At 42.1% G+C, this 27,048-nt stretch overlaps 1 protein-coding gene across 5 annotated transcripts in view; it reads left to right on the top strand.

Annotated features, from left to right (window-relative positions):
* Nucleotides 1-9,870: 9,870 nt before the first annotated feature.
* DCLK1 (doublecortin like kinase 1) overlaps nucleotides 9,871-27,048 on the top strand; it is a 347,733-nt gene continuing 330,555 nt past the window's right edge. For 4 of the 5 annotated variants that reach the window (XM_032314765.1, XM_032314766.1, XM_032314767.1 and 1 more), the window contains exons 1-2: nucleotides 9,878-10,174; nucleotides 14,733-15,127. In XM_032314765.1, coding sequence (XP_032170656.1) covers nucleotides 14,752-15,127 — 376 coding nt within the window. In that variant the 5' untranslated portion in view covers nucleotides 9,878-10,174; nucleotides 14,733-14,751. Of the gene's footprint in view, nucleotides 10,175-14,732; nucleotides 15,128-27,048 lie in introns of all 5 variants that reach the window. The other variant, XM_032314770.1, reaches the window with a different exon arrangement.

Raw genomic sequence — 27,048 nt, forward strand, 5'->3', positions numbered from 1 at the left:
ATCTTAAAAAAAGAAAAGTTTACCCAATTAGGTAATGCCCACCCACATGCAACAACTGGGGATTAGGTTGGGTATGTGTACAAGGAGAGAAATCTTGAGAGTCATCTTGGAATTTTCCTACCAGAAGTTCTTGAAAGAAACACTTTTTCTTGAAAGAAACACTTATGTTGGTTTTATTCTGTTGTTTTCTTTATAACTTCTGAAATTAGATGCTTAGTTCATTGCTTTTCTAAATTTTTTTTCAAATGCTATTGTGATTTCTTCTTTGAGCAATGCATTATTGGGTATATTTGAAATTTTTTAAATGTATGGATTTTTAAATTTATTTCCCTTTAATTCTTAATTACCTTCTTAATTGCTTTGTAGGAGAGAATATATTGACTGTATGATATCAATACTTGCAAACTTATTGGAATTTTTTCCATTTTCTTATTATAATACTATCAATGTTCTCCTTATAGTATTAGGTCATGTTATTTTGTGCACACCTACTCATGATCATTGTATGTTCTTGATCAGTTAAATCTTTTATCATTATGTAATACCTCCTTATCGCTAGAAATTTTGAATTTACTTGTCTCAACTTTATTAGTATTTGTTCAGTGTAACTTTTCTATCTTTATATTAAAAATGTTATTGTGTCATTACAGTTTAGATGTGTCTCTTATCAACATATATACCTGGATTTAAAAAATCAAGTCTAGCAACTTAGCCTGCTAATTGGAGTTTTCAGTGCAGTTATATTTTTGTCATTACTGGCATATTCTGGTTAACTCCAGCTTCTTATTTTTATGCTTTCTATCTGTTCTACTCTTCTATGTTGTTTTTAAAATTCTCCTTCCATATTTTATTTTATATTAATGAGAAAACATAATAGAATAATTTTATAGTAAGATTATTAAGAATTAATAACATTATTATTTTAGAAACTACACATCCTAACCTAGTTTTTGTGAGTCTTTTAGATATGTAAACATTCAGGTTTAATCTGTCAATACATAAATTTAATCAGCATTTTCATTTTCCTTTGAAACTCAAAACATTTAAAATTTAAACCACCTCTCCCAAACATTGAATTCTAGTTCCCTCTTTTTGCAACTCCACATTATTATTTTTACATACTTAGTGTTATCATTTTCTTTACTGTTCATTTTTTACACATGAATGAATTTTTTTATTCTAGAAATGCATTTTTTTTTAGAATTTAAGTGATATTTTTAGATGGTAAACATTTTCAGTTTTAGTTTCTCTGAAAAATATCTTTATACCACTCTGATTCTTTTTTAAAAATATATTTATGTATTTGAGAGAGAGAGTGAGAGAGAGAGAGAGCATGAGCAAGGCAGGGAGCAGCAGAGAGAGAAAGCAAGAAGCAGGCATCCTGCTGAGCAGGGAGCCCAAGATAGGGCTCATTCCTAGGACCTCCAGGATCATGACTTGAGCCAAAGGCAGACACTTAACTGACTGAGCCATCCAGCACCCCTATACCACTCTTATTCTTGAGAACTATTTTCTTTGGTTTGCCTTTATAGTTAATAATTATCTTATCTGGGCACCTCGAAGATGTCATTCCTCTGTTCTCTGGTTTCCATTTCATTCCCTTCTGGACAAAGCTGGCATTCATTATTTGCAGTAGTTTTATTCTATGAAGTTGCTGTAAACACTGAATTAGCAAATACCGAACTATTGTTTCTAGAGGGAATACAGGGTTAGGTTCCTGTGAGCTTCTGGTCTTAACATTTTCATCAATGATCAATATATAACCTTGTTTTATAAGTGTTTCATACATATGGTTGATTCTTTAAACCCAAACTCATAGCCAGCAACACCATAACCCATGACTGAGGGAAGCTTATCCAATATCTGTTTGTCAGACCCATCACAACCTTCTTGCCCTTAGGAATACTAAGAGAGCACTTCAGCACCGAGCTTGGGAGGCATTTCAACAGCAAAGTCACCAAAAAAAGCACAAAATGGGAAAGACAAGGCACTCAATAGACTTTGAAAAAGACACAAGTTTGCGCTATGAGAGCTGAAATAAGAGGAGGCCTCCCAGTTGGACTTCAGCTGGGAGCATGTGATGGGAAACGAGTATTTTGCCCTTCTGTGCACATCCGTGAGTAACAGGCAAGGGCTGCAGGATTGACTTGGGGGTTACAAATAAATTTTAGCACATAGATAAATTTGGAAATAGAGAATCTGTGAAGAGGGAAGATCAATGTAATTGGTCCTATTTTCTCTAATAAACTGTAGTTCTTATAAACCATACACATAAACTATTATAGTGAAGAAGAAAGCTTCTTCAAAGATTCCCTGTCCCATTCTCCCTCTATCTCTTTTAGGAAATCCACCTAGGTGTATATTTTGAAATTTTTACTAAATTAGCATTTATTAACTATTACATAATGTCTTAACTATTACGTAATGTCTTCTATGTCTTCATTTCTCTGTGTTGCATTATGAATTAGTTCTTTGGATCTAATTTCTAGTTTGCTAAATCTTTTCTCAACAGCACAGATCTGCTGATAAAACCATTGTTCAGATTCTAATTTCAGTTATTTTATTTTTAATTTTTACAAATTCTTTTTGATACTTTTTTCAAAGATACTTAGTCTTTTTCATCATCCCTTCCTCTTGGTTTACACTTTGCATCCTCTCTTTTATATTATGTAGATACTTATAGCTTTTATATTTATTTTATATTTATATTTTTATATCCCATGTTTGATAATACCACTAACTGAAATCATTTTGATTCTGATTTTATTTTCTGCCATTTTTTCCTAACTCATAGCACCCACAACACCTTTACTGATGTATTTTATGATACTTTTTAAACCATAAGACTATATGTATTTTGGAAGTTTATTAGTAATTTTTTGAGGCTTAGACTGTAGATGGGTTTCTTCAACGAGGATTTAATTTTCTTCTCCTAAGTGCTTGGAGACTGTTTGAATTGAATACTTGAAGGTTTTTTAAGCCACCAGGACTGTAGAACTTTAGACAGCTGACCTCCATGAGTTCCAGCTTGTGCATCTAAATTCGTAGGGAAGTATTTTTCTTCTCTACCTAACACCAAATTTTGAGACAGGGACTTTTTTGCTGAGAGTGCATCCCTTTGAGGTCACAGCTTTATGAATAGGGTTTCCTTTTCAGTATTTCCTATTGAGTGTGTTCTAGCCTTTGCTTCCAGTCCTCCTGCCTTGAGCGGCTGTGAATGTGAAACTCCGTGTGCTCAGGGTAAAGCCAGTTCTTCCTTTCCCTTCTGTGTATTTGTTCCTTGAATCATGCTTATCCGTTTTTTTTTTTTTTTAAAAACAATGTATTCCATCATTTGGCCTCATGTTTTATTAGAACCAAGAAAGGTAGGGTGGTGTTAGTGTCACATATGTTATTTTTTTTTTTTTTAAAGATTTCATTTATTTATTTGACAGAGAGAAATCACAAGTAGGCAGAGAGGCAGGCAGAGAGAGAGAGAGAGGAGGAAGCAGACTCCCTGCTGAGCAGAGAGCCCAATGCGGGACTCGATCCCAGGACCCTGAGATCATGACCTGAGCCGAAGGCAGCGGCTTAACCACTGAGCCACCCAGGCGCCCTCACATATGTTATATATATTAACATACCACTTTTTTTTTTCTATTTAATACTGTATTTTTTGTATGTGTACATATGTGTGAAAAAATTTAGAGGAATACACACACACACAACTTTGATTTTTTTTCACCTAGAAGATTATCAACAGCAGAAATTTAGTAAGTTTCTCTTTGTTTGTAAGACATCTTTCAGAAAGCACGTCCACAGATAAAAAACAAAACAGAATAAAATACAACTTGGGACACATTCAAAAGTTGCCAAAGATCCTTTGATTTTATGGATGAAGTTATTCGGTCCACCTGCATTTTTGATAAAAGGATAATCACTGTAGTCTGACCCCAGGTCTAAAAAGTCCTAGGTGTTTCTGGTTCTGTAGTTCTGCTGCATTCCCAGGGTACTTAGGTAACTATTGTGATTTCTTAGGTATGCATGTCCCATGGAATCAGTGAGAGATCTCAGGGAATGAGAACCAGTGAAGGGGTATATTTTAAAACAAGTGTGCCTTAATGCGTATAAAAAGTGAATCATCTATTTAAGAAATTTCTGGAAGAATGTGGCAGAATAAAATTCTATCCAAATGCGTTTAGCAAAGGAGATTATTTCGAGGTTAATTTTAGGATCTTTAAGTAAAATTTTTCTTTTGTTGGGGGGACTTCTCCATGCCTTAGAACAGTGATAGAATGTACAAATACACACTTTAAAATTATTTTGCTGAAATGATTGTATCAAAATGACCAATAATTTTAAACATTTTACCTTGGAGATGCTGTATTTAATCCCTGGACTTAAAAATCTGCATGGATTTAGATACCTGAATAAACTGGGGTTCACATCACAAAAGAAACATAGTAAATATGTAACAGTCGGAAGTTTCACTCCCACCCACTGTTCTTCCCTGCCACCCTCTCCAAGCGAGACCTTGAAAGTGAAATTGTTCTTCTTCCCCTGCTCTTCTCCAATATGCTCCCATAGCAGCCAGGAAAGCAAGAGGAGCTTTTGTTTTTATTTTTTTTAAATTTTATTTTATTTCAGTGTTCCAAAATTCATTGTTTATGCACCACACCCAGTGCTCCACGCAAGAGGAGGTTTTAAACCCGTAGCTCTGATCTGGCCCGTGTTCTACTTCAAACCCTTCGGTGATTTCCCTTTTCTCTTAGGACAGGGTCCTCATTCTTTAATATGGCTCACAGACTCCAGACCTTGAAGCGCCGGCACCTGCCTGCCTTCACAGCCCACCTCCCTCCAGGCTTCCGCAGCCACTCCGCCTACCTTTGGCTCCTAGAACAAGCTACTTCCCACTCAGTGTTCACAGGGCTATTTTTTCTGCTTGGAATCATACTCTTCCACTCTGTTGCCTGGCTAGCTTCGGGTCTCTGCTGAAATGTTACTTCCTTGGGGAGGCTTTCTCTGAAGTTCTTTGTTCTTCTCTTTCTCAGTACCTAGCCTTTTGGAAATTAAATAATTATTTGTGTAAGTATGTGTTTCACATCTGTCTCCCCATCGGCAGTCAATGCCACGGGCAGAGAATACTTGTAATTCTTTCTCATGACTTCATTCCTGCCACGTAGCACAGTGCCCGGACAATTATTTATTGGATGGATGGTTGGATGGATGAATGAAGGAATGGTATGGAAGTCCAGGATACAATCCTAGATGTAAAAACACAAATTTTAGCTATCACTGGATCCCCTGACATTTCTTTGCTGTAGAGAACATGTTTAGCCTCTGTAATTATCGAGTACATTGAGGGAGTCATTTGCCATCAGTGGTCAACCTGGAGAGACATCTTGGGCATCTTGAGCCGACAAAGCCTGCTGTGACCGTGTTTCTCTCGAAAGCTCTTATCAACGGCTGAGATGAGGATGTTGGTGTAGCGTTAATGAGACGGACAAAAAAAGCTGGCGCGAGTGACATAATGTATCCAAAAGGATCTCACTCAACAGGTTAGAAAGTGGATCAAATAGCAACAGACAACTGAATAAGGAAAAATACAGAATATTGGACCTAGGTGCACCACATCTAATTGAACAAATACAGGATAAGATCCCTTAAGAGCAAAACATGTGAAGTGCATGGAGATTTTAACTGACTATATAAGTTACTTGTGTGGCCTGCCTGAGATGCTGATTTGATGTTAGGCTCCTTTAGTAGAAGCAGTGTGTGGAGAAGGATGGAAGTCACAGACTTCCCCACTTGGAACATCCTTGCAGGGGGCATGTGCAGTTCTGAGAAGCAGAGGATGAGGGAGAGTAGAATTTGGTAGAATATAATAGGGCTGTCAAGTCAAGTCAGGACCATTAGATTTGTTCTCTCATAGAGGGAAAGAGAAGACCTGGGGCCACCAGGGAGATTCCAGGGAAGTGTCTCTCAGTATATTGTGGGGAGCTGCCCAGCAGGGAAGTGGGCTGTGCTGAGCTCCCCTCTGCTCAAGGAAATGACACTTGAGGAATTAAACAGGAAATGCAGACGGAGCTTTGGGAAGGTCTCTGTCAGCTTAGGGAGGGCATCTCAAGGAGGGAGAATCCCTTCCTCCCTCGTGTGTCTCTAGAACCTGGTATAGTTTGGTCCCTCAGCACATTAGGAGTGCCAAGCCAGAGATGCATGGCCAGTTAGGTAACTATTTATAGAGATCTTGTCCGTTGTGTCTAGAATTCCCTGATCTTGCCTAACTCTTAGAGGATAATCTTATTTGTCCTTATTTTTATCACAATGGCCACTGTTAGAAGCAACAGAGAGGAGACAGAAAAACTACTTGTTATAGAGGGAATTCATGCATGGGGTAAAAACTGGATAGGCTGCTGTCAAGATCCCTCATCATTACAATTCTGTCTTTCCAGTAGAAAGCAGAGGAAATAAGTGCTCTGTCATTAGGGGTAATTAAGAAAAAATGTGGAAAATGCCATAAAGAGCCTTTATCATACACAGGACGAAATATAAGGAAAATTAGAATGATGATCATATTCTATAAAGCTGTTTCTCACAATTGTGGTAGTCAGTAAATATGCTTGGGTACCCCCACCCAGGAGCACTGCCTCCTTGGCCCCCGAGGAGGACTGCAGAGAGATTATGGAGGAGACAGAGTAAATTCCCCTTCTAGAGAGAAAAACAGTAAGTGCATCTCTTCCTGCTCATATTTTATTTTCTATTATTCTCTTTGAATCTATGTGATGGGGCTTATTTTCTATGAAGGAGCCAATAAAATGTACCCAAAAAGAGATACATGGTAAACTAAAAATTATTTTTCTTTAGTTCTCTTTCTCTTCCTTGGTTTGGACCTGAAAACTTACCTTCAGGGAAAAAAAAAAAAAAAGAAAAGAAAAGCAAACACATGAAGCTAAGATTGTCCATCAACCTGTGTCAGAGGGTGACATGCAAATAGTCTCATGAAAATTTAGCTCAGAATAGATACGTTTGATGTACCCATCACTAAAGGAAGCATTGTTCACATCAGCAAAGAGTTTTTCTCTCTCCCTGTTATGAAATAATACATTCCTTGATTAAAAGACTGCATTTTTGAAGAGAGTACACTTCAGACTAGAATTTCATATGGCTTTTCAAGCATATGGGCATAGCAATTGGAAAACTGACTTGAATTTTAAAACATAGGGATTTTAAAAATGGAGTTGGGCTTGGCATTTATTAGCTGCCTGCTATTTGCAAGTGATGTAACTTGCCTATGCCTAAATTCCTTCATCTGTAAGGTAAGGATAAGGATGCCTACCTTGAATGGCTCTTACAAGTGTGAAATAAGAAAATGTACAGATGCCCCAGCACGGCAAAAAGCAAGCACTCAGCTAATAGGAGCCACTGACAGAGCTGGGACCATGCCGCTGTCAGCCTCGCGGGGTGCAGAGCTGTGGCTGGTGGCTGTCTGGAGCAGTGATCGGGGTGTACGGCTTAAATAGCATTAGAGAGTTGGAGAGAGATCTCCATTAACTTCAGATTTTCATGAGGGAAAGACACATTAATTCCAATCATTTCTTTGATCCATACCTTGGTAATATAAAGGAAGTAACATCAGTTTTTGAAAATTACTTGAATTAGGAGTTCCCTGGTTAAATTTCATTGAACCTCCTAGAAGTAACTTATGGACTTCCACAGTTCCTTCGGTCCAGTCACTGGGTGCCACTTAGCACCAGCCTGCTGTTCTGATGAAATGGTGTGACGGCAGTGAGAGCCAGCGGGGACTCCTTAGTGTGCCCATCTATTCTCAGTGCTCTTGGTTCCTTGAAAGACCTAATGATGCCCAACTACATCGAGTGAGAGCAATCCGAGAGAGTCACACTCAAAGGTGGGCCCCCCACCCCGGTTTTTTAAGCACATTATCTGCCTGTCCCAGGTAGGTCAGCTAGGAAGGAGGTAAGATATGGCTGAATTACTTAAAGTGCTTAAGAAATTACCCGGATAGAATATCCATAGGGGTTAGGAATTATTTATTCCTTGTCTTTTAGCATTTGGGCAGAAATTACTTGGCATTTGTCACTTGCAAGATAAATAGAAGTTCTGGGGCGCCTGGGTGGCTCAGTGGGTTAAGCCGCTGCCTTTGGCTCAGGTCATGATCTCAGAGTCCCATATTGGGCTCTCTGCTTAGCAGGGAGCCTGCTTCCCTCTCTCTCTCTCTCTGCCAGCCTCTCTACCTACCTGTGATCTCTCTCTGTCAAATAAATAAAATCTTTAAAAAAAAAAAAAAGATAAATAGAAGTTCTGATTTCTGTTCTCAAGAAAGTACACTTGGCTTCTTACTTTCTCTGCGCTTACCCCTTGGCCCGCATTTTGTGTTAGAATTTGAAGGGTAGGCTCAGTACTTTGCTTTTAGTCAATTTGATGAGTTCACATAGTCTCATCCCTGGGTTATTAAATAGTTCAGAAATAAATATTGTAGCAACTTGTTGAATATGCAACATGCATCTCATTTGAGTGGCATTTTATAACAAATGGTGATTATTTAGTATTTACATGTACTCTGAGAGTATTTCAGATTAGCTCTTATTAATAATGAGTAGTCAAGGGGCACCTGGGTGGCTCAGTGGGTTAAGCCTCTGCCTTCTGCTCAGGTCATGATCCCAGGGTCCTGGGATGGAGCCCCCCCCCCCCCAATGGGGCTCTCTTCTCAGCAGGGAGCCTGCTTCCCTTCTCTCTCTGCCTGCCTCTCTGCCTACTTGTGATCTCTGTCTGTCAAATAAATAAATAAAATCTTAAAAAAAATGAGTAGTCAAATATGTAACTGGGCTCAATGGGCTAGAGAAAAAGAAAATTTTGATTTTCCACAAAAAGGTTCAAGCCCCGGAGGAGAGAAAAATACACATGTTTTTGTATATGTATGCATATGTGGGACAAATACATGTCCCAAGTGACATGACTGAAGGAGATTAAACTGGACCAAAATTTAGGCTGCCCAGTGAACCAGGCTAAGGTTTCATGAAGTCAGCGACCTGCTCTCACTCCCTGGGCTTTTGTGCAAAGACTAGAGGAAGCTGTCCACAGCCTGGGTTCTGAGAACATTCCTGCCCCAGAAGGGAAGGCTTGTGATGAGCTCATGGGGCTTTCCAGCGCTGACCAACAGCCTTGGCAACCAGGAGTTTCCAGAAGGGAAACCTGGCCTTTAGTACCAAGCGCCTTTTGTAAATTACTCGGCTCTAAACATAGGTCACTATTTGAGTACTGGGGTCAAATGGACATGCCTGGTGGGGTCAATGAACAGAACTGGTGCTTCCCAATAAGGGGACTGAGGGTGACACTGGAGTGTGGAGATTAGGAGGGTCCGGTGTTGGTCCTTCCCTGGAGGACCTGCATGGATGCATCTTGGACTTGAGTGTGAGAATGCACTATGTTGGCTTCCATAATTCTGGGAAAGTGTTGAATCATGAAGTCACATAAAGTGTGTGTCTGTGGGGTGGGGTGGGGGGGCTGTCAGGGGAGGAGGAAATAATTGTTTCCCTTGTCTCCCCTGGGGTGGGGTGGGGGGACTCTCCGTTGCGCCACCTCTCACCAATCCCCTCATCTCGCACTTTTCCTGGCTCAGACCCGGCCCCGTCCATGTTCTCTTCCGCTGTCCCCAGGCCCCCATCCGATCTTGCCCTATCTCCAGACAATCACTCCTGAGGAATGGGGAGTTTGGGGGGTTTGTTCAGGCCAGCCGCACGGAGGTCGCTGCGGTCGGAGAGGGCGTGGGGGAGGAGGAGGAGGACCCCCGGCGCAGCCGTGGTAGGTGCGCCCTGCCAAGAAGGGCGGGGGCTCCGGAGCGCGCACGCGGAGGAGGAGAAGGAGGGAGCGGGGCGGGCGTGTGAGAGTGAGCCACAAGAAAAGGGAGCGCGCCCGCCGCCGCCGCCCTCCTCCGGAGAGAGGCTGGAGTGAGGCTGTGCGAAGCGCCGCATTTCAATGAGAGCCGGCAGAGGCGCATCCCTGCACTAGCGGCTGCAGCTGAGACGCCCGCGCTCCCCAGCTGCTGCAGCCCAGCCCCGGCCCCGCCGCCGCCCCGCAGCCCCGCAGCCCCTGCCGCGCCCAGCCCGGTGAGGACAGCACCAGGAGGCGGCCCCGAGCGCGGCCACAAAGACCCCCGGCAGCGTCTCTCCGCGGACCGGTGCGTGGTTTGCCTTCGCTGGGGAAGGGAGCTGCGGGCAGGGCCGGCCCGGGCGGGTCCCTGCCGGGGTACTCGCAGCGTCCTCTGCTCCCGCCGCCGTGGGGCGCCGAGGAAGCCCGGGGCGTGCAGGGCAGGGCGGGCGCCCCCCTTGGCCCGGCGCCGCCGCCACCCTGCCCGCCGTTCCTCGAAAGGCGCTGCCCTGCGGTGGCCAGACTGGCCTCGGCCGGGGGCGGTGTGAACGGGCGGCTCCCGGGCTGCTGGCACCTGCCTCTTTTGTCTGGTGCCACCGGGCTTAAAACGGGGAATAGGGCGCCCCCCCCCCCCCTCCGCCAGCCTTTCGCCACGTTGTTAGTGGAGATGGAGAGCCGGGGCGGAGGAGCTGGGCGAGGTGTTTGTCATTGTCAGAACTGGCCGTGGAGGGGGGACCAAGTCTGCGCCTAGAAGGAGTGGCCGGGCCAGGCCTCTTATTGTGTGTGTGCTTTCTCAAGTGCCCGGGAGGGTGGTGTGCTTGAAGATGGGGCGATCTGTGCGTGGTGGGTGGCTGCAGTGTGGGTGTTGCAAGTACATTTGCAGGGTCTCAAGTTCCTTCAGGGACAGCGAGGCTGCCTCATGTACAAATTAGTACCTGCAGTGCTAAAAGCATGCGGAGAGGAAATGGCATTTTCCTCCTAGTGGGAGCGCATGCACAGCCCTGCATTGCCCCACAAAAGAGGCTGCTTTTGAAAACCAGGTTTGCGCGGAATCACTGCTGGATTTGGAAAGCCAATGCTTGTAAGAGATGGAGCAAATGAAAGGTTTCATTCAAACCGGCTCCCTCTCTCCGCACCTGTGAGTGTGTGTCCAGGTTATGGTGCACACGCGGTGAGCGGCCACACTGCAAGGTGTTCTGTCAATATGCTTTGTGAATGTTCCTAAATATATCGCCTTTCCGCTGGAAAGGAAAGTAGGACAGTCTTTTAAGTATGAAATGTCACATGAAGGCGGGTCAGAAGGGATTTTAAGAGGGGTTATATGTAGGCACATTATAAAAGATTGACACACATCCTGTGATGTCTGTGTCCACGGTGGTACATGCACTCTGAAGGTGTGTGTGCACGCCTCTTAGTTCACGCCTGCCCATGCACTTGCATCCTGGTCCCACTGGTAAAATATCCCTGGGGACTTACAGGTCCAGCCTCTGTTTAGATGTCGTAACCTTTATGCCAGATAATTTTTGGGGGTGTGTGTGTGTGTAGATCTCTGAAACAGGAACTCATATCCTTATCTAGAGAAGGATGAACACAGAGGTTCCTCAAAATGGTGAGAAATCCCACAGAAGACAATTGAGGATGCTGATTTCTTGGCATGGCAGTGTTTATAGAAAGATCTCAGATGGGAGCCAGGCCCCCTTCTTCCCCTCTCAAGCGCCTGTGATCTCTGTGGCTCTGGCCCTTTGGTTACCTTCTTCGTACCATGACACCCATGTGCTCAGGCGCCTAGCCATCTATTTCCTGTGCAGAAAGCAAGAACCTGTAGAAGCCCAGGGAATCTTCTTTAGGAGCTGGTGGTTCAAATACTGTGACTAAGCCAACTGGAGAGCTGAGCCAGCCAAGGCAAGAAAAGGAACACCTATTTTGATGTCGCACATAATTATGGAACATTAGGGTGTGTAGTGTGGTTTTTGACATTCCTTTAGTGGTAGCCGTAGCCTTGAAAATGATTTCACTTTGAGTGTGGTTTTTCTTTGTCCCCAGCATCATTACTTACTTTTGGGCAGGCTCGGTGAAGGGAAGTCAGAGATGTGCTTGTCCTGGTTGAACATATGATTAAGTTTGAGGAAATACACAAATAAAATCAACTTTTGTCTATTGTAAAATTGACTCCCCCCCCCCCCTTTGGGGGTAGAACTCTTGGTTCCAGAAGCCCGATTTCTCTAGGGAATGCCAACAGTTGCTACATTATTTGCCTTTTGCAAATTGTGACTCGATAAAAGCCCCTTCACACTACATGGGCACTCTCTGCTGACACGGTTGTACCATCCTTTGCTATGGTCCTGCCTGTTGTCCCTTGGTTCATGTAGATTTGAGAGGAAACCCCTCAGGTTGGAAGATAGCTTACTGCCTTTAAAAATAAAACAGAAGCTTCAAAAGCAACCTGGCCTTCGTAATATGTGAAGTTTGAAGAGCTTAGTGACCCACACCCCTTTTAGAAGACAAAAGAGCTCATGTTAGGAGGAGATTAAGAAAAAAAGATGGGAGCAATGATACCATGGGCAAAATACTGGTCTGTTATTCAGTTAGTAGCTGCCTGAGGAACTGGATCACTGTTTTGAAGTTATCCAACTTCAAAATCAATGAAACTAGTTCCTATCTACCTATGTATGGTATCACTTTTTCTGGAAAATACAAATTTAGGCTATTATGAGTTATTAAGAGACATGAGGTAGTTTTCATGCTTGGAGGAAAGAAAATACACTGAACTAATAATCAGTCCAGGTTTGAGGTGCCCCCCCCCACACCCCGGGGTCAGCAATAGAATGATGAGCAGGTGAAGATCTTAATTGGCCTGGCCTGGTGACCACAGTCCCCTCTGTTTGCAGAGGAAGCCTTCCTCAGTTAAGTGGCCTCCTCAAGGTCACAGGCCTGGTTAAGAGTCAGGGCTTTAAAAACCCCTATTTTTATGGGGGAAGGGGTCTAGGGAGGGTCTCCGGGAGTCTGGCCTCTAAGACAAAGCACATGAGGCAGAAAGATGGGAGCACCAGCTTCAGAGTCAGAGTCAACCTACTTTCAAATCCCAGCTCCCTCAATTATGACTCTGGGACCCTGCCTCTATCCCGTACTTGTCTTCAGTCGTAATATTATTACTGACCTCACTGGATTGTTGTGAGAGTTAGAAGGGAATTGTTAGCATATTACACAATTGATTGCTGAATAATAGTGTCAGGCATGCCATAGACATTCAATAAACTCTAACTTCTTCCACTTCATTTCAGGAGTACACAATCTCTAGCAGTGCTTTTAAACATGAACTTTGAGCCACTCTGAATGGATCAGAGGTTAGTCTACTGGGGGTCAAGGAAAGGTCAGGGAGGCTTGGCAGTACTTTTGGTTAGTTTGGACTGACTTTCAGAAAGGCAGCATCATCTATGTGGTGGGATTTGGGGAGCACTCATAAGGTTCTTGCCCCATATTTTCTGTTTCGCTTATATTGTATTTCACCATGCCGGAAATTTTGTCATCAAAACTTCTTTCCTTTGAATGCTTTCTAGATTGACCTGTTAAAATCTGGATCCCCTGCAAGTGTCAACATCACAAGCCTTTCTCACCTAACCCCTTAGCAAGGATGCATTGATCCCACAGGCAGCTTGCTGATGACAAGGCTCTATAGAAAGTCCAATGGGGACCGTGGGGGAGCAAGCATAGCTGTCAGAAGGGTCGCGAGATGAAAACCAGGAGACTCCCAAGGAGCTTTCCTTACCAGAAGGGGGAGATTCAATTCCTACTAGTTCTTTCTGTGACAGAGTTAAGAAGAGAAAAGCAGATCTTATAATAAAAAACATTAATACTTAAATACATGCTTGACACTCTCTCCAGTGCTTCATGTATTCGCACTTAATATTAATTAAGAGGTAGATATGCTGGCGTTCCTATGTGTAGTTGAAGAAGCGAGGCTTTAAAGATGTTGATCCAAACTTGATACTGTACTAACCTTGAGAAATGTACTTGATCAACATCTCTAAAGTCTCAGTTCCCTCAGCCATGAAAATAGAGTGGAAGGAAAGGCAGAGCCATCCCCAAAAGTAACTTTTATCCCTTCTGTTCTTTTTCTTCTTCCTCCGCAACCTTTTTCTGCTTTTTTTAACCCAGCTTATCCGAGGCACGAAATGTAAGCAAATGAGTTATGGTGAAATCATTTTTAAAAAAGCTGTTATCGAGTATGTGAATATGTTGGAAAGTCTTAAGTTGGTGGAACCTGGGGATTGATTCAGTCGGCTCTCCATCTGGCAAGGGGGAGCACAAAACTTCGTGAACCGCTTTTAATCTGTTAAATGCTGACCCCCTCCTTCTGGTTCCTGGCCCACCACCCCGTCCTGTCATCAGCCCTACGGTAATATGAAAGCTTATCTTCCATCTGCCACCAGAGTGAGCACACTGTAGGGAGGTCTGGACTTTGGAGTCAAGCAAACCTGGGTGGGAGGTCTTGGTTCAAGCATTTCTCGATGGTATGACTGGGAGAAGTTTTTCCATGCCTTGTTTTCTTCATCTGTAAATAGGGCTAATACGACTTGGAAAGCTTTGCTATGACTTGGAAGTAACAGCTGTTCAGAGCCCGAGAGGGGTTGGTGGTCCCTACATAGGAGCTGTTTCTAACTAAACTGGGGTTGACTGATAGGCTCTTTGCACAGAGCTGCCTCTTCTACTTCTTCCTTCTCTTCCAACTTGATCACGCGCATTAAATATACCATCAATTACGGCAGTATTTCCACCAGCTGCTCTTGAGCTGAGCCTTTCAGACCATGATCTTAAAATAACATCAGTATGTGTCTCTGTTTTTTCTTCCCCCCTTCTGTGCCTCCCAGGTTCCACTTTAACTCCATCATGTCCTTCGGCAGAGACATGGAGCTGGAGCACTTTGACGAGCGGGATAAGGCTCAGAGATACAGCAGAGGGTCGCGGGTGAACGGGCTGCCCAGCCCAACGCACAGCGCCCACTGCAGCTTCTACCGAACCCGCACGCTGCAGACCCTCAGCTCTGAGAAGAAGGCCAAGAAAGTTCGTTTCTATCGAAACGGAGACAGATACTTCAAAGGGATTGTGTATGCCATCTCCCCAGACCGCTTCCGATCTTTTGAGGCCCTGCTGGCTGATTTGACCCGAACTCTATCGGATAACGTGAATTTGCCCCAGGGAGTGAGGACGATCTACACCATCGATGGGCTCAAGAAGATTTCCAGCCTGGACCAACTAGTGGAAGGTGAGCGCTCACTCCCAAGGGACTCTCAAGGATATGTTCTCGTTTTTTCCACCTGTTCTAGGCACCTGCCCTCGATTGATCTCTCAGAGGCAGCATTCAGCCCGAGGCCGTGATCCTGATTGTTCACACATTTGGGAGTTCACTTGGCTATACTGTGGTGTGGAAAGAGATAAAAAAAAAAAAAACAAAAACCACTAATGGTATTAGGTCGGGCATCTTATGAGAACAGACTGAGGGAAAAAGTGTCTTAATTCTCAAGCATTCTCTGTTCCTTTTGTCATTCTCCTAATACATTTTAAAAGTCCCTTTAATTACATTGTTCAGTTCATTTCACATGAGCTTTTGCTGTCATGGTGTCTGAAATTACTTGAACTGAAAATAACGAATGGTTTGTGAAATTTCCGAGTCGAAGGGAACCTTAGATAGGTATCGAACCCATTAATTCCGTCACCGGAGACTGAGGCCCAGAAACTTCGAGTGACACGTCTGTGGTTATGTGGTGAGAGTGTGTTGATACTGGACTAGAAATTAGGTTTTCTGGTATTTCTTTCCAAGGTGGTGCTTCCTTTGAAATTCAAAGGATTGTTGTCTTTCTGTGGTATTTGAAGATATAAAGGCATTATTCTGTTCACTGTATTGTTTTTCAAAGTCGAAAAACTATCTATTTTAGCCATTTCATGTGGAAAGAGGACTGTTTGAGTCCACAGGTGAGACCTGCTGTCTTGTGCCAGCAGAGGATGTAGACCGCTTCAGAACCAGCCCCATTTGAATGGCACAGAAAGCTCTAATCATCTTAGAAATCACAAGTAGAGTAAAATGATGTGGAGAGAGAGAATGGGTTGAATTCATGCCAAGGTGTAAATGAGGTTGGCTCATCCTCTTTGGAGAGTAGGAGTTCCTAAGTCGGAGGTGTTCAGGTCATGATGGAGTAGCTCTAGCACAGAGGAGCATGGGAAAGGAACTTAGAGTGTGGGGAGTGCCTGACTTCACCCTGAGTTCCTCTTTACTCCACATACATGTGCCCGGGCCTGTTGTTTTTCTGGATCCTGGAGGAATGCCGCGCACCTCATGTCCTCCCTCTCTCATGCAGGTAGCAGGAAGCATCCCTTTCAGGGTCCCGTGGAGTTTGGGGTTCCTCGGCCCTGACCACACATAGGCGAACCCTCTTGTCCCTCTGTGGAACCAGGGTTTGTATGTGATTCAAGGCAAAGGGAGTCTTGTGTCTTTCTTCCTTCCCTTTATTCCTTGGCAGGGATGCCAGTCCAGTCACAGTATGACAGGACTTGAGAGGGTGTGGAGAGCCTGGCTTTGGTGTGTTTATTATGTGGGAATTCACATCTCTTTTCAATGACTCGTCACCCTGCCAAGATGCCTGTAGACTTGGCCTTTTTCCTTCTATTCAGATGTTGGCACTTTCAGTAAATTAAAGGGGAAGAATGCACATGAAATCTTTCTGCATTAGCTTTGATTTTTGTGCTCTGCCCTTTTCCTGACCTTGGAAAATACCGGGATAAATAAAACATTTGGTGGGCTATTCTGAGGGGCCTGGATAAAGATGAAATGCAAAGTCAGGTGCACGATCAGTGACCAAACCATCCCTTTGAGGACGGATGGTAGTAGAGAACAAAATATGCCAAGATCTCCCAGCGCATTGGAAGGCGGCTGGGCTTGCCTTCTCACTCTGTTCTGGAGTCACTTGTGCGGCATCTAAGGGGCGGGGCTGTGTCTTTCTATCAATTTTCCGCCCAGAGCGGGTCTTTACGAGAAGTGGCCGGAGATATTCCCATGGTTCCTGTCCACCCGGGAGAGGGTGTGCGGGGTGGGAAACAATGGTTCTCTACACACAGGATCAGCAACATCATGGCATGCTTGCTACCATCTTCTTTGTTGGGTTTTAAACACCATATAATGCCTGCTCTAAGAGACTGCCATCCTGAAGAGAATAATGACAGCTCACAGTCACAGAGCATGTGTCTTGCATGTATGAATATGTTTAGCTCACACAACGACCCTAGGAGCTAGGTACGGTAACCACCCTTATACTGTGATGAGAAAAGCAAGGTGCAGTGTGGTTAAGTGACCTGCTCAAAGTCACACAGCAAGAAGTGATAGAGTTAGGATTTGAACCCAGCAAGGCTGGTGCCAGAGCTTAAGCTCATAACTGCCACTGATAAGATACCAAGTGGGGTGTTCTTAGTGGCTTTTAAATGAAATTTTATGGTATTAGATTATTCTTGAAAACAGGTGTTTTTAACCTTGACTTAATTCCGGGAATGACAGCTACAGCTACGACTCCCAGAAAAACCTTAATATTTTCATTTACCTCCAAATACTTTTCTCTCCAATCAATATGAAGCAACTGCCTATTGACAATTCTGATGTTCAAAAAAACGACTTTTTGGAAAAAAAAAAGTGCTTTTTTCTGATTGAATGATAACTTCAGTACAGTGTGTAAGTTCACATATTGGCTGTGTTTTTTTTAAAGAAATCCAGTTTAAACATTTTTTTCCTCATTTATAATTCTGACAGCATGCAGCTGCACTTAGTGTTGAAGTAGCTGGAAATTCATTTAGATTGGCCTCTTTGTCAATTACATTTTTGCTTAGTCTGTTAAAATGCAAGTGGTTGCTTCATATTCATCATTAGGTTCATATCTCTCACTTTACATACTAATTTTATGTAAACGTCAATGCATGTTATTAGCTTCTCATTTCCCTTTCCAATATGCTGATGTTTGCATTTTAAATTAAATCCTTTTAGTGGATGCAGTGAAAAGTGTATTTGACTTGTAATTTTTTTTTTTTTAAGTTTGTTCTTTCTCACTTACCTCAGACTCCAAATTCTGAATTACAACGACATATGTGAGTTTCTTTATTTGTAACAGTTGCATGGTCATTTGCACTGTTATTATTATCCACAGATTATTATGCCTAAATTTGGTTTCAGCTCATTGACGGAGCTGGTTCTTTGCCTCAAGTGTAAATGTATGAGTGAGTGTGTATGTGTCTGTGTGTGCATGATTATAAGTGTGTCTCTTTATGCATGTACATATACCCACACAGACATACACACACATACGCAAGAGCAGACAATGGATTAGCAGTTTTAATTATTTGCTTTCCAAATGGCCTTAATACATTAAAAAAGTCAGGATAATTAATAAGGAAAGTGGAATTGCAGTCCTATTTCTGCAAGTGGTTCACCTTGAGACGTGGCCTCATTTTCCCAATATTGCCTCTTTTTTCCCCAATTTTATACTGTTTATGTTCCACCATAGGTATGTAAATGTTGTGAAGGATAAATGAAGAAATAACTTTAAAACTTTTAAACTCTTAGGAGAAAGAAAATCCTGGGAATTCCAAGCATTGACTGATTGATTTTGTTCTCGATCAGATGCTGAAGCCTCAGTGACGTCTGTGTTGGGGGTGAGCCATCCATGCCCCCACTCTGAAATAGGCTTTATTTTTATTTTTTAAAATTTTATTTATTTATTTATTTTAAAAGATTTTATTTATTTATTTATTTGACACATCACACGTAGGCAGAGAGGCAGGCAGAGAGAGAGAGAGAGAGGGAGAGAGAGAGAGAGGAAGCAGGCTCCCCGATGAGCAGAGAGCCCGATGCAGGGCTCCATCCCAAGACCCTGGGATCTGACCTGAGCCGAAGGCAGAGGCTTTAACACACTGAGCCACCCAGGCGCCCCAAAATAGGCTTTACTTTTAGTTTAGTTTTAGGTTCACAGCAAAACTGAGCAGAAGGTACTGAGATTTCCCATATACCCCTTCCCTCAACACATGACCAGCCTCTCCCAGTGTCATCAGAGGGGCTCACGTGTGATTGATGAAACTGCGTGGACTCTTCATTAGCACTGGAAGTCCAGAGTTTACATTCAGGCTCACTCTTGGTCTTGTGGGTTCTGTGGGTTTTGGACAACAGTGTAATGACATGCAAGTACCATTGTGGTATCATCCAGAAGAGCTTTATTGCCCTAAAAATCCTCTGTGCTCTACCGTTTCATCGCCACCTAACTCCTGCAAGCCACGAATCTATTTGCTGTCTTAAACAGGCATTCTTTTAACTTCTTGTGTGACTGTAGGTATGAGAGGGCCAGGGCATTTCCTGTCAGCAGTAACATCAATGCTATTCAGGTGTGTTGTCTCCTGGATATAAATAAGTGGATTTGTATGTCAGTTCTGTCTGTATTAGTAGTGAGTTCCTTTCTTTCTCAGCTCTCCTAAGCCTTGACTGCCCCCCTTTACTGTGGACACTGTCTGACTCTGGAGCTGGAGTGTTTTGTTTTTAAAGGTTTTATTTATTTATTTGACACACACACAGAGATTACAATTAGGCAGAGAGGCAGGCAGAGAGAGAGGAGGAAGCAGGTTCCCTGATGAGCAGAGAGCCCGATGCGGGCCTGATCCCAGGACCCTGAGATCATGACGTGAGCCGCAGGCAGAGGCTTAACCCACTGAGCCACCCAGATGCCCCCAGAGGTGGAGTGTTAGGGCTGTTCCCAAGTCCCCACCAGAGTTAACCTCTCAGGAACAACCCAACACCTCACCCCACAGTTAGGGAATCTCTAGCCACTATTTCCGGTCACCCTGTTCTCCTGGCAATATTTCTTCCCCTTGATGTGGTTTCATCGATTTCTTTCTGTAATTCACTGGCTTCTTCTGTGCCTCTTCCTACGGTGGTAAAAGTTTTAAATGAATTCTGGAATGGCTCTAATGCGTACTTTCTCTAAGCCTCTCCTCAGGCAAATAATTTACTTGTTTTGTTGTTGTTGTTTTGTTTTTGTTTTCGAGTATCAGCCTAAAAATACCAACGCCTGTTAAGGATATACCTATCGTTTGCATGGTAACTTAAGCATGGTAAGTTACCATGCTTACAGTTCTGTGCCTTGCTTTGTGCACTTAACAGTACATCCTATCATACAGCTAGAACTAGTGTCCTTTTTACTGACTTCATAGTATTCCTTCATATAAACATATCCTTGCTTATTTAACCTGTCTTTTATCAGTGGGATTTTATTGATAGGTTATGACCAGTCTTTGTTATAAGACACAATTTTGCAGTGAATATCCTTGGATTTGAGTTTTCTACCCATGTAGGAGAATCTTTGAAGGACAAATTCCCAGAAGTCATATTGCTGGATAGAGAGGTATAAGCGTTAGATTCTTAAGGGCTGTGGCAGATCTTCATAGATGTGGTACCAGTTTATACTCCCATCAGTAACATAGGAGATGGGCTATTTTCCTATACCCTCAACAAGACAGTGTTTTGTCTAATGTTGTGCTACTTGCCAACTTATGATGAAAAGAAAAGCATGTATCCACTTATAGTTTTAAGTTTCATCTTTTCATATAATTAAAAATGCATTGGTATTTCTTTTTCTATGTTTTGTTTCTTCAGAGTTTTCGACCTTTTTTCTACCAGATTGGTTTTTTTTTTTAATTGACTTGTAAGATTTTTTTTTTTCTTTTAGAGATATTAGCCTTTTGGGATATTAATTGGAAGTTTTCTTTCCTGGATTGTTCTTTATCTAGTGATGTTGTTTGTTATGTTTTTTGCTATGCAGATTGAAAAAAGTTGAAATAATGAAATGTATCAGCCTTTTCATTTATGGTATGGTTTTCTTTTTTAAAAAGTTTATTTATTTATTTGACATAGATAGAGAGAGAGAGATCACAAATAGGCAGAGAGGCAGGCAGAGGGAGAGGGGGAAGCAGGCTCCCCGCTGAGCAGAGCCTGTTGCAGGGCTCGATCCTAGGACCCTGAGATTATGACCTGAGCTGAAGGTAGAGACTTAACCCACTGAGCACACCCAGGCGCCCCTATGGTATGATTTTCATGCCTCCTGGGTCGTACTCTGAGATTATAAAAGTGTTTCCTTCATTTTCTTCTAGTATTTTTTGTTTTTACTTAAAAAAGTATTCTGATGAATGTCATATTAGTACAGTGTGTGAGGTAGGGGTTCAGTTTAAACTTTTCCTAGGCTACTTCCTCATTTTTGAAAGTTTATATTTTGAAACTAATGTAGGCTTTTAGAAGTGTCATAAAAATAAGCAGTTCTCATATGCCCTTCCCACATTGGAACATCATACATAACCATCACACAATGATAAAAAATAGACATTACCTTTGGAACAATGGTAATAACTACAGGCTTTTTTTCAGCTTTCATCAGTTTCCCTCCAACTGGCCTTTTTTTTTTTTTTTTTGGTTCCAGAATCACATGTTGCATTCAGCTGTTCTGTCTTCTTTTTGTCTGCCAAGCTGTGACCGTTCTTCAGTCTTTCCTTGTCTCTAATGACTTGACCATTTTGAAGAGTACTGGTCAGTCAGAGAATGTCCTTCAATTTGGGTGCAGCTGATGACTAGATTAAAGTTTGGTATTTGTGGCCAGAATTCCACAGAAGTGATGCTGTGTTCTTTTGGTGCATCATTTCAGGGTACAGGGTGTTGCCGTGTCTTATTACTAGACAGATAGCCATGATCAGTTGGTAAAGATGATGTCTGCCACTTACCTTCACGCTGAAGTTACTATTTTCCCCATTTGCAATGAATACATATTTGGGGGAGAAACTTTGAGACTATGTCTCAAAGACTATATCTTGTTTCTCCTTCAATTTTGCTCATGAATTTTGGCATTTCCTGGTGGGTTTGCCTATAGCAATCATTGTGGTGCAGTTTGAATGGTGAATTTCTATTTCCCTCTTTACTTGTTTCACCCTTAAACACAGATGTGCTCTACTTTTCCTGTCTTTGGAGCTACTGTGATGTCATCAACTCTTATTATTTTAACCACTCTTTTAAGGCCCATTTCTTCCAAATAGTAATAAAACTTTTCTTCTTTACTCCTACCACCTGGATATACTTAACTGGTACTCTAGTCCTCAGTCCTTTCAAACTCAGCCAGCATAAATATGACCTCATTCTTTTCCATTACCCAGAATTCATTCCTCTTCTCATATTCCGGATCTTGTTAAATGGTGTCGCCATCTAACCTAATATCCCTCTTGACTTCTCTTTCCCTTCACCTGTCAAATCAATGCTGTCACTAAATTGTGCTGGTCCTGCTTAAGACATTTCTTCAATCTGTCCTCTCCACCATCAGTGCTATAGTTTTTAAGTTCTCATCAGTGTTTTAGCAACTTCAGTATTTTTTCCTGCAGGGGTGATACATTCCTATACATTGAGCATTGTAGAAAATTTGAAAGATGCAAGAAGTTTTTTTTTTTTAAAGATTTTTATTTATTTATTTGACAGACAGAGATCACAAATAGGCAGAGAGGCAGGCAGAGAGAGAGGAAGGGAAGCAGGCTCCCTGCTGAGCAGAGAGCCTCATGTGGGGCTCGATCCCAGGACCCTGGGATCATGACTGAGTCGAAGGCAGAGGCTTTAACCCACTGAGCCACCCAGGTGCCCCGAAAGATGCAAGAATGTTTAAAAAATTCAATAATAACTCCTCATATTCCTACCACTTGAGTCTTGTGTGGTCTTCTCTTTGCTGCGCTATTGCAATTGGCTCGTAAACTGAAAATACACATTTTAGTTTCTCTTTGACAATTTGTTTATCCCTTCTTTATGCAACCTGTATTTGTTCCTGCTTTTCCATGCCAGAGTCTGTCTTAGGTCAGATCCTTTAGGACACACATGTGTCCCAAGATGGTAGTTTTTAAACCAGTTTTGTTGCCTATAACCCTGGCCACAGACAGACCCCTTTGTGCCATACGTTTGCTTCATAGCGGCTCTCCACGTAGTTGTAGAACACAGCCCACAGTCTTTAATGGATTTCTCTCAGTGACCCTGCTCCTTCCTGCTCCTTCAGTTTTGTCTGTTTCTCCTGTTATCCACTGAGAGACTTAGCAGGGGGCTCAGCTGCATTCTTTGCTTGTGCTCTCGCATCTCTCCAGGCTCCCCTTCTCTCCTGCTAGGGCAGTAGATGGTGCTCTCCTGAAGGTGCGTAATGTCATGGTTAAGTTATGGCTCTGGAGTCAGTCAACCTGCCTTTGAATCCTGGCTCAGCCTTTGCTAGCCATGTGACCTTGAGCCAGCTGCCTCTCTCTCTGTACCTCATTGTGCCCTGTGATAAGTGGTATATTAATACTTAGCTCATAGGATTGTGTTGAGGATTACAGGTTAAACAGCATGGGTTAGAACAGGATCTGCTGCATGGCAGACATTAACATAACTTCTTCTGCCATCTCTATCCTCATCCCTCAGCCTACAGAGACACAAATCTCTCACAATCTAAAAAATTCTTGCCTTGCTCTTTCTGACCTGTCAAACCCAGAGGTCTCCTGTGCTTAGAAATATCTTATATGCTGTCTCTAGTTGTGTAGCTTCCAATCACACTTCAACTCCTTGATTAGCATCATGACATTATAATATACTTACTTAATTTATACCAAAGTCTTTGCAAGTCAGGGAGCCACTGGAGTCCTCACTGCCTAGTGTGGTAGTTGTAAGTACGCAATAAATATTTTGGGAAGAAAGCGGAAAAAGAATGAACGGATGGAAGAATGGATGAATGAATGAAGGCAAGCCGGCATCACTACCCAAACAAAGTGGCCGTTATAGGGCCACACGTGGTCTTTTAGTGGCCACGCCAGTGATCTCTCAGGAATCCTTATCATCATTGCTGAACCTGGAGCATTGGATGCTCGCATCTAGATCTCTTCCAGTCTCACACTTACCTTTCCATTTCCAAGGCATCAGGCACCTGATTTTTCTTCATTCCCTTCACTGGCTCCTCCATCTCTGGGCACTCTTTAGAGACTGGTGTCGCTCTGCATTTTTTCTTGTCCAAACGGGCTTGGTCTCCTGGAGTGTTTTCTTCGGTTCCATCTCTGCAGCTGCCATATGCATCACCCTTCAAACTCCAGGCTTATATTTCTAACCGCTTGCTGGAAATTTCCAACTAATTGGCTCCTAGGAATTTCAAATTTAGTATGCGCACAACCAAATTAGTATCTTCCCTTACCATCAAATCCAAACCTGGTTCCCTTCTTATTCTACGTATGGTGATATATGAAAACTCAACAAAATGGAAGTTCTGATATCATCATTTCATTTTTGTCATTTTGACTCCGATTCCCTTGGTTCCCACATCCAGACAGTTGCCAATTCTACCATCTAGTCAACTGTTTCTATCTGCTAAGTACTCCTTATTGTGCCCAATCCTCTCTGCTCCTGGTGTACATATGTAAAGCTCAATTCTCCATCTCCTCTCCTGGTCTGTTATACCAACTTTCTCATCTTCTCTCTTCCCACATCCTACTTTCAGTCCTCCCTTTCCATGGAAGCCAGTGCAAGCGTTCTGAATCCTGGTTCTGATCATGCACAAAAGCTTTGACCTTGGACCCTATCACAGTCTTACTCTAACTTGTTTGTCCATGGAACCATTTTTATTTTATTTTTTGAGAAAGACATAGTAATATCTCTCAGACTGTCTCTTTACTGTATCGTGTGGAGGAGAATATTTTTATTTTATTTTTATCTGAATTGCTGTCCTCTTTCTTTTCTGCGAGTGAAAAATCTTACCCTCACTTCCAAGGCCAGCATGAATTCCATTTCTTCTTTATTGATTGCTCAGTGGGAAGTGGGAAGTGATTTCCTTCTCTCCTGAGTTAGGGTTGCCTGGACCCCTTACTTAGCAATTATCGCTTACTGCCTTGTGGTGAAGTCTTTTCATATATACATCTTGGTTTCTAAGCTCTTTTGAAGACAAGCTCATGACTTAGGAGTCTTTTAACTCCCAGAGTGGTAAATTCAGATTTTGTACCTCCTATTGAAAATTTAGGAGTTTGTAGTTCGTTTTTAGTTTTCATGGCTAATGCTGTATGTGCTTGTTGCAGTTTTGTTGTTTCTTAATTTTATTTTATTAAAATGTTTTTTTAATTTTTAAATTTTTTTGCAGTTTTGTTATTTGTTATTCTGTTATGTCCTTAGGAGAAAGTTTTAACAATGAGAATATACATTTTCATGGTTCCAAATACAGTTAGCCATGTTGCTTTCAAAAAAGGTTTTTACTGATTTATAATGGCACTAGTAATATATTCTAGTTTCTATATATTTTGTCTTTATCTTTTGTCATATATTTTGGTACCCTGTATTTTTGTAAATTATAACAAGCTTTGCCCAGTATAGTAACCCGTTGTTCTGTGTAGATCCTCAGTCTGTTTTTGCCTTTTTATTTTAGTTTCCCTACTTTTCAGAGTACTTTTAAATTTAAAAATTTGGATCTCTCATTTTTTTTAATGTTATTTTTCTGTTGCTTTGAATTTGAGAACTTGACATTTTCTATAGGTATGACACACATTCAAATTTTATTTTCTGGAAGCTTATTTTTGTACACTATGATATTATAAAAGAATTCCATGGAAGAATGACCCAAAGTGCCTTTGAGGAATCTTTTCTCTTGCCTTTAATAGCACTATCAAAATCTTCTTCTTAAATCAGTATCTTTTATTTATTTATTTTTTAAAGATTTTATTTATTTATTTGACAGAGAGAGATCACAAGTAGGCAGAGAGGTAGGCAGAGAGAGAGGAAGGGAAGCAGGCTCCCTGCTGAGCAGAGAGCCCGATGTGGGACTCGATCCCAGGACCCTGAGATCATGACCAGAGCCGAAGGCAGTGGCTTAACCCACTGAGCCACCCAGGCACCCCAAGTCTACAGCTTTTAATGAGAAACTTTATTCCCTGGAAAAATGAAATTTTTATAGGTCTCTCTCACCTAAGATTCTTCTGAATATGCCACATTTGGAACTTAAAGAAGTCCTAGAGGAAGTAGCAACCAGAGATTAGGTCATTTTCAGACTGAGGTCAAGTGATGTTATATAGGACATTTACAAGTCCCACTCTGAGTCAAAGAAAAAGCTCCAGCAGTAAGGGGAAAATGGAGCAAGCTTCTAGAATCTCCTAATATGTGATCTTGTGGAAGGATACCTTCCTAGCTCATTCATCATAGGCCTGGTCAACCAGGAAGCTGGTATCACGTTCCTGGAAGTTTTCAGTAGTGACTTAGATAATTTCCTTTAAGTGGAAAATCTTTAATTTCATAATGGGAGCTCATGGCCAAATAGAATTAACTTTACAGGTTTTGAAATAATAAACTTTGTTAAAGAACATTTATTTCCATATTTTGAACAGTAGCAATATAATAAATTTACAAATGCTTGTGTGATTTTTTGAAAACAAAGTTAAACATAGAACCTTCAGGATCTCAAAAATAGTCTAATATGCTTACACAGAAATCATTCCATTTCTCCAAGATCCCCAAAATACTTAGATCTTTCAGGGAAGAAATTAACATATTCTGTTATTTTAGTAAGCATTGGTTGGATCCAAACACAATATCATGCTTTATTTCCTTATTTTTTTTTCTTTTTAACAGTCATTTTCTTGATTTTTATCTCTGCCTAAAAGCAGATATTAGGGGCGCCTGGGTGGCTCAGTGGGTTAAGCCTCTGCCTTCGGCTCAGGTCATGATCCCAGGGTGCTGGGATCGAGCCCTGCATCGGGCTCTCTGCTCTGCGGGGAGCCTGCTTCCTCCTCTCTCTCTGCCTGCCTCTCTGCCTGCTTGTGATCTCTCTGTCCAATAAATAAATAAAATCTTTAAAAAAAAAATAAATAAATAAAAGCAGATATTAGTTTTTTGACTTTTATAAATGCCACAGAAATCCAGACAGATGCTTCTTATACAGCTCTCTATTTGTTGGGGTGTCTTGGACACCCAGATTATTAAATTTCAAGTTGAGAATCAGTCTTAACACAAAGATTTTTAGATTGAATAAACTGGAACAAAACCAGCAGTATGATAACCAACCAGCAAGTAAGTCATGATGTTTGGTAATTCCCAGCTCTACTTCTAAATAGACTGTTACACCATTTCCTTTAAACCATCTATGATCTTTC

Source organism: Mustela erminea, chromosome 15 (assembly GCF_009829155.1).
Source record: "Mustela erminea isolate mMusErm1 chromosome 15, mMusErm1.Pri, whole genome shotgun sequence".
In the NCBI taxonomy this organism is placed as follows: Eukaryota; Metazoa; Chordata; class Mammalia; order Carnivora; family Mustelidae; genus Mustela; species Mustela erminea.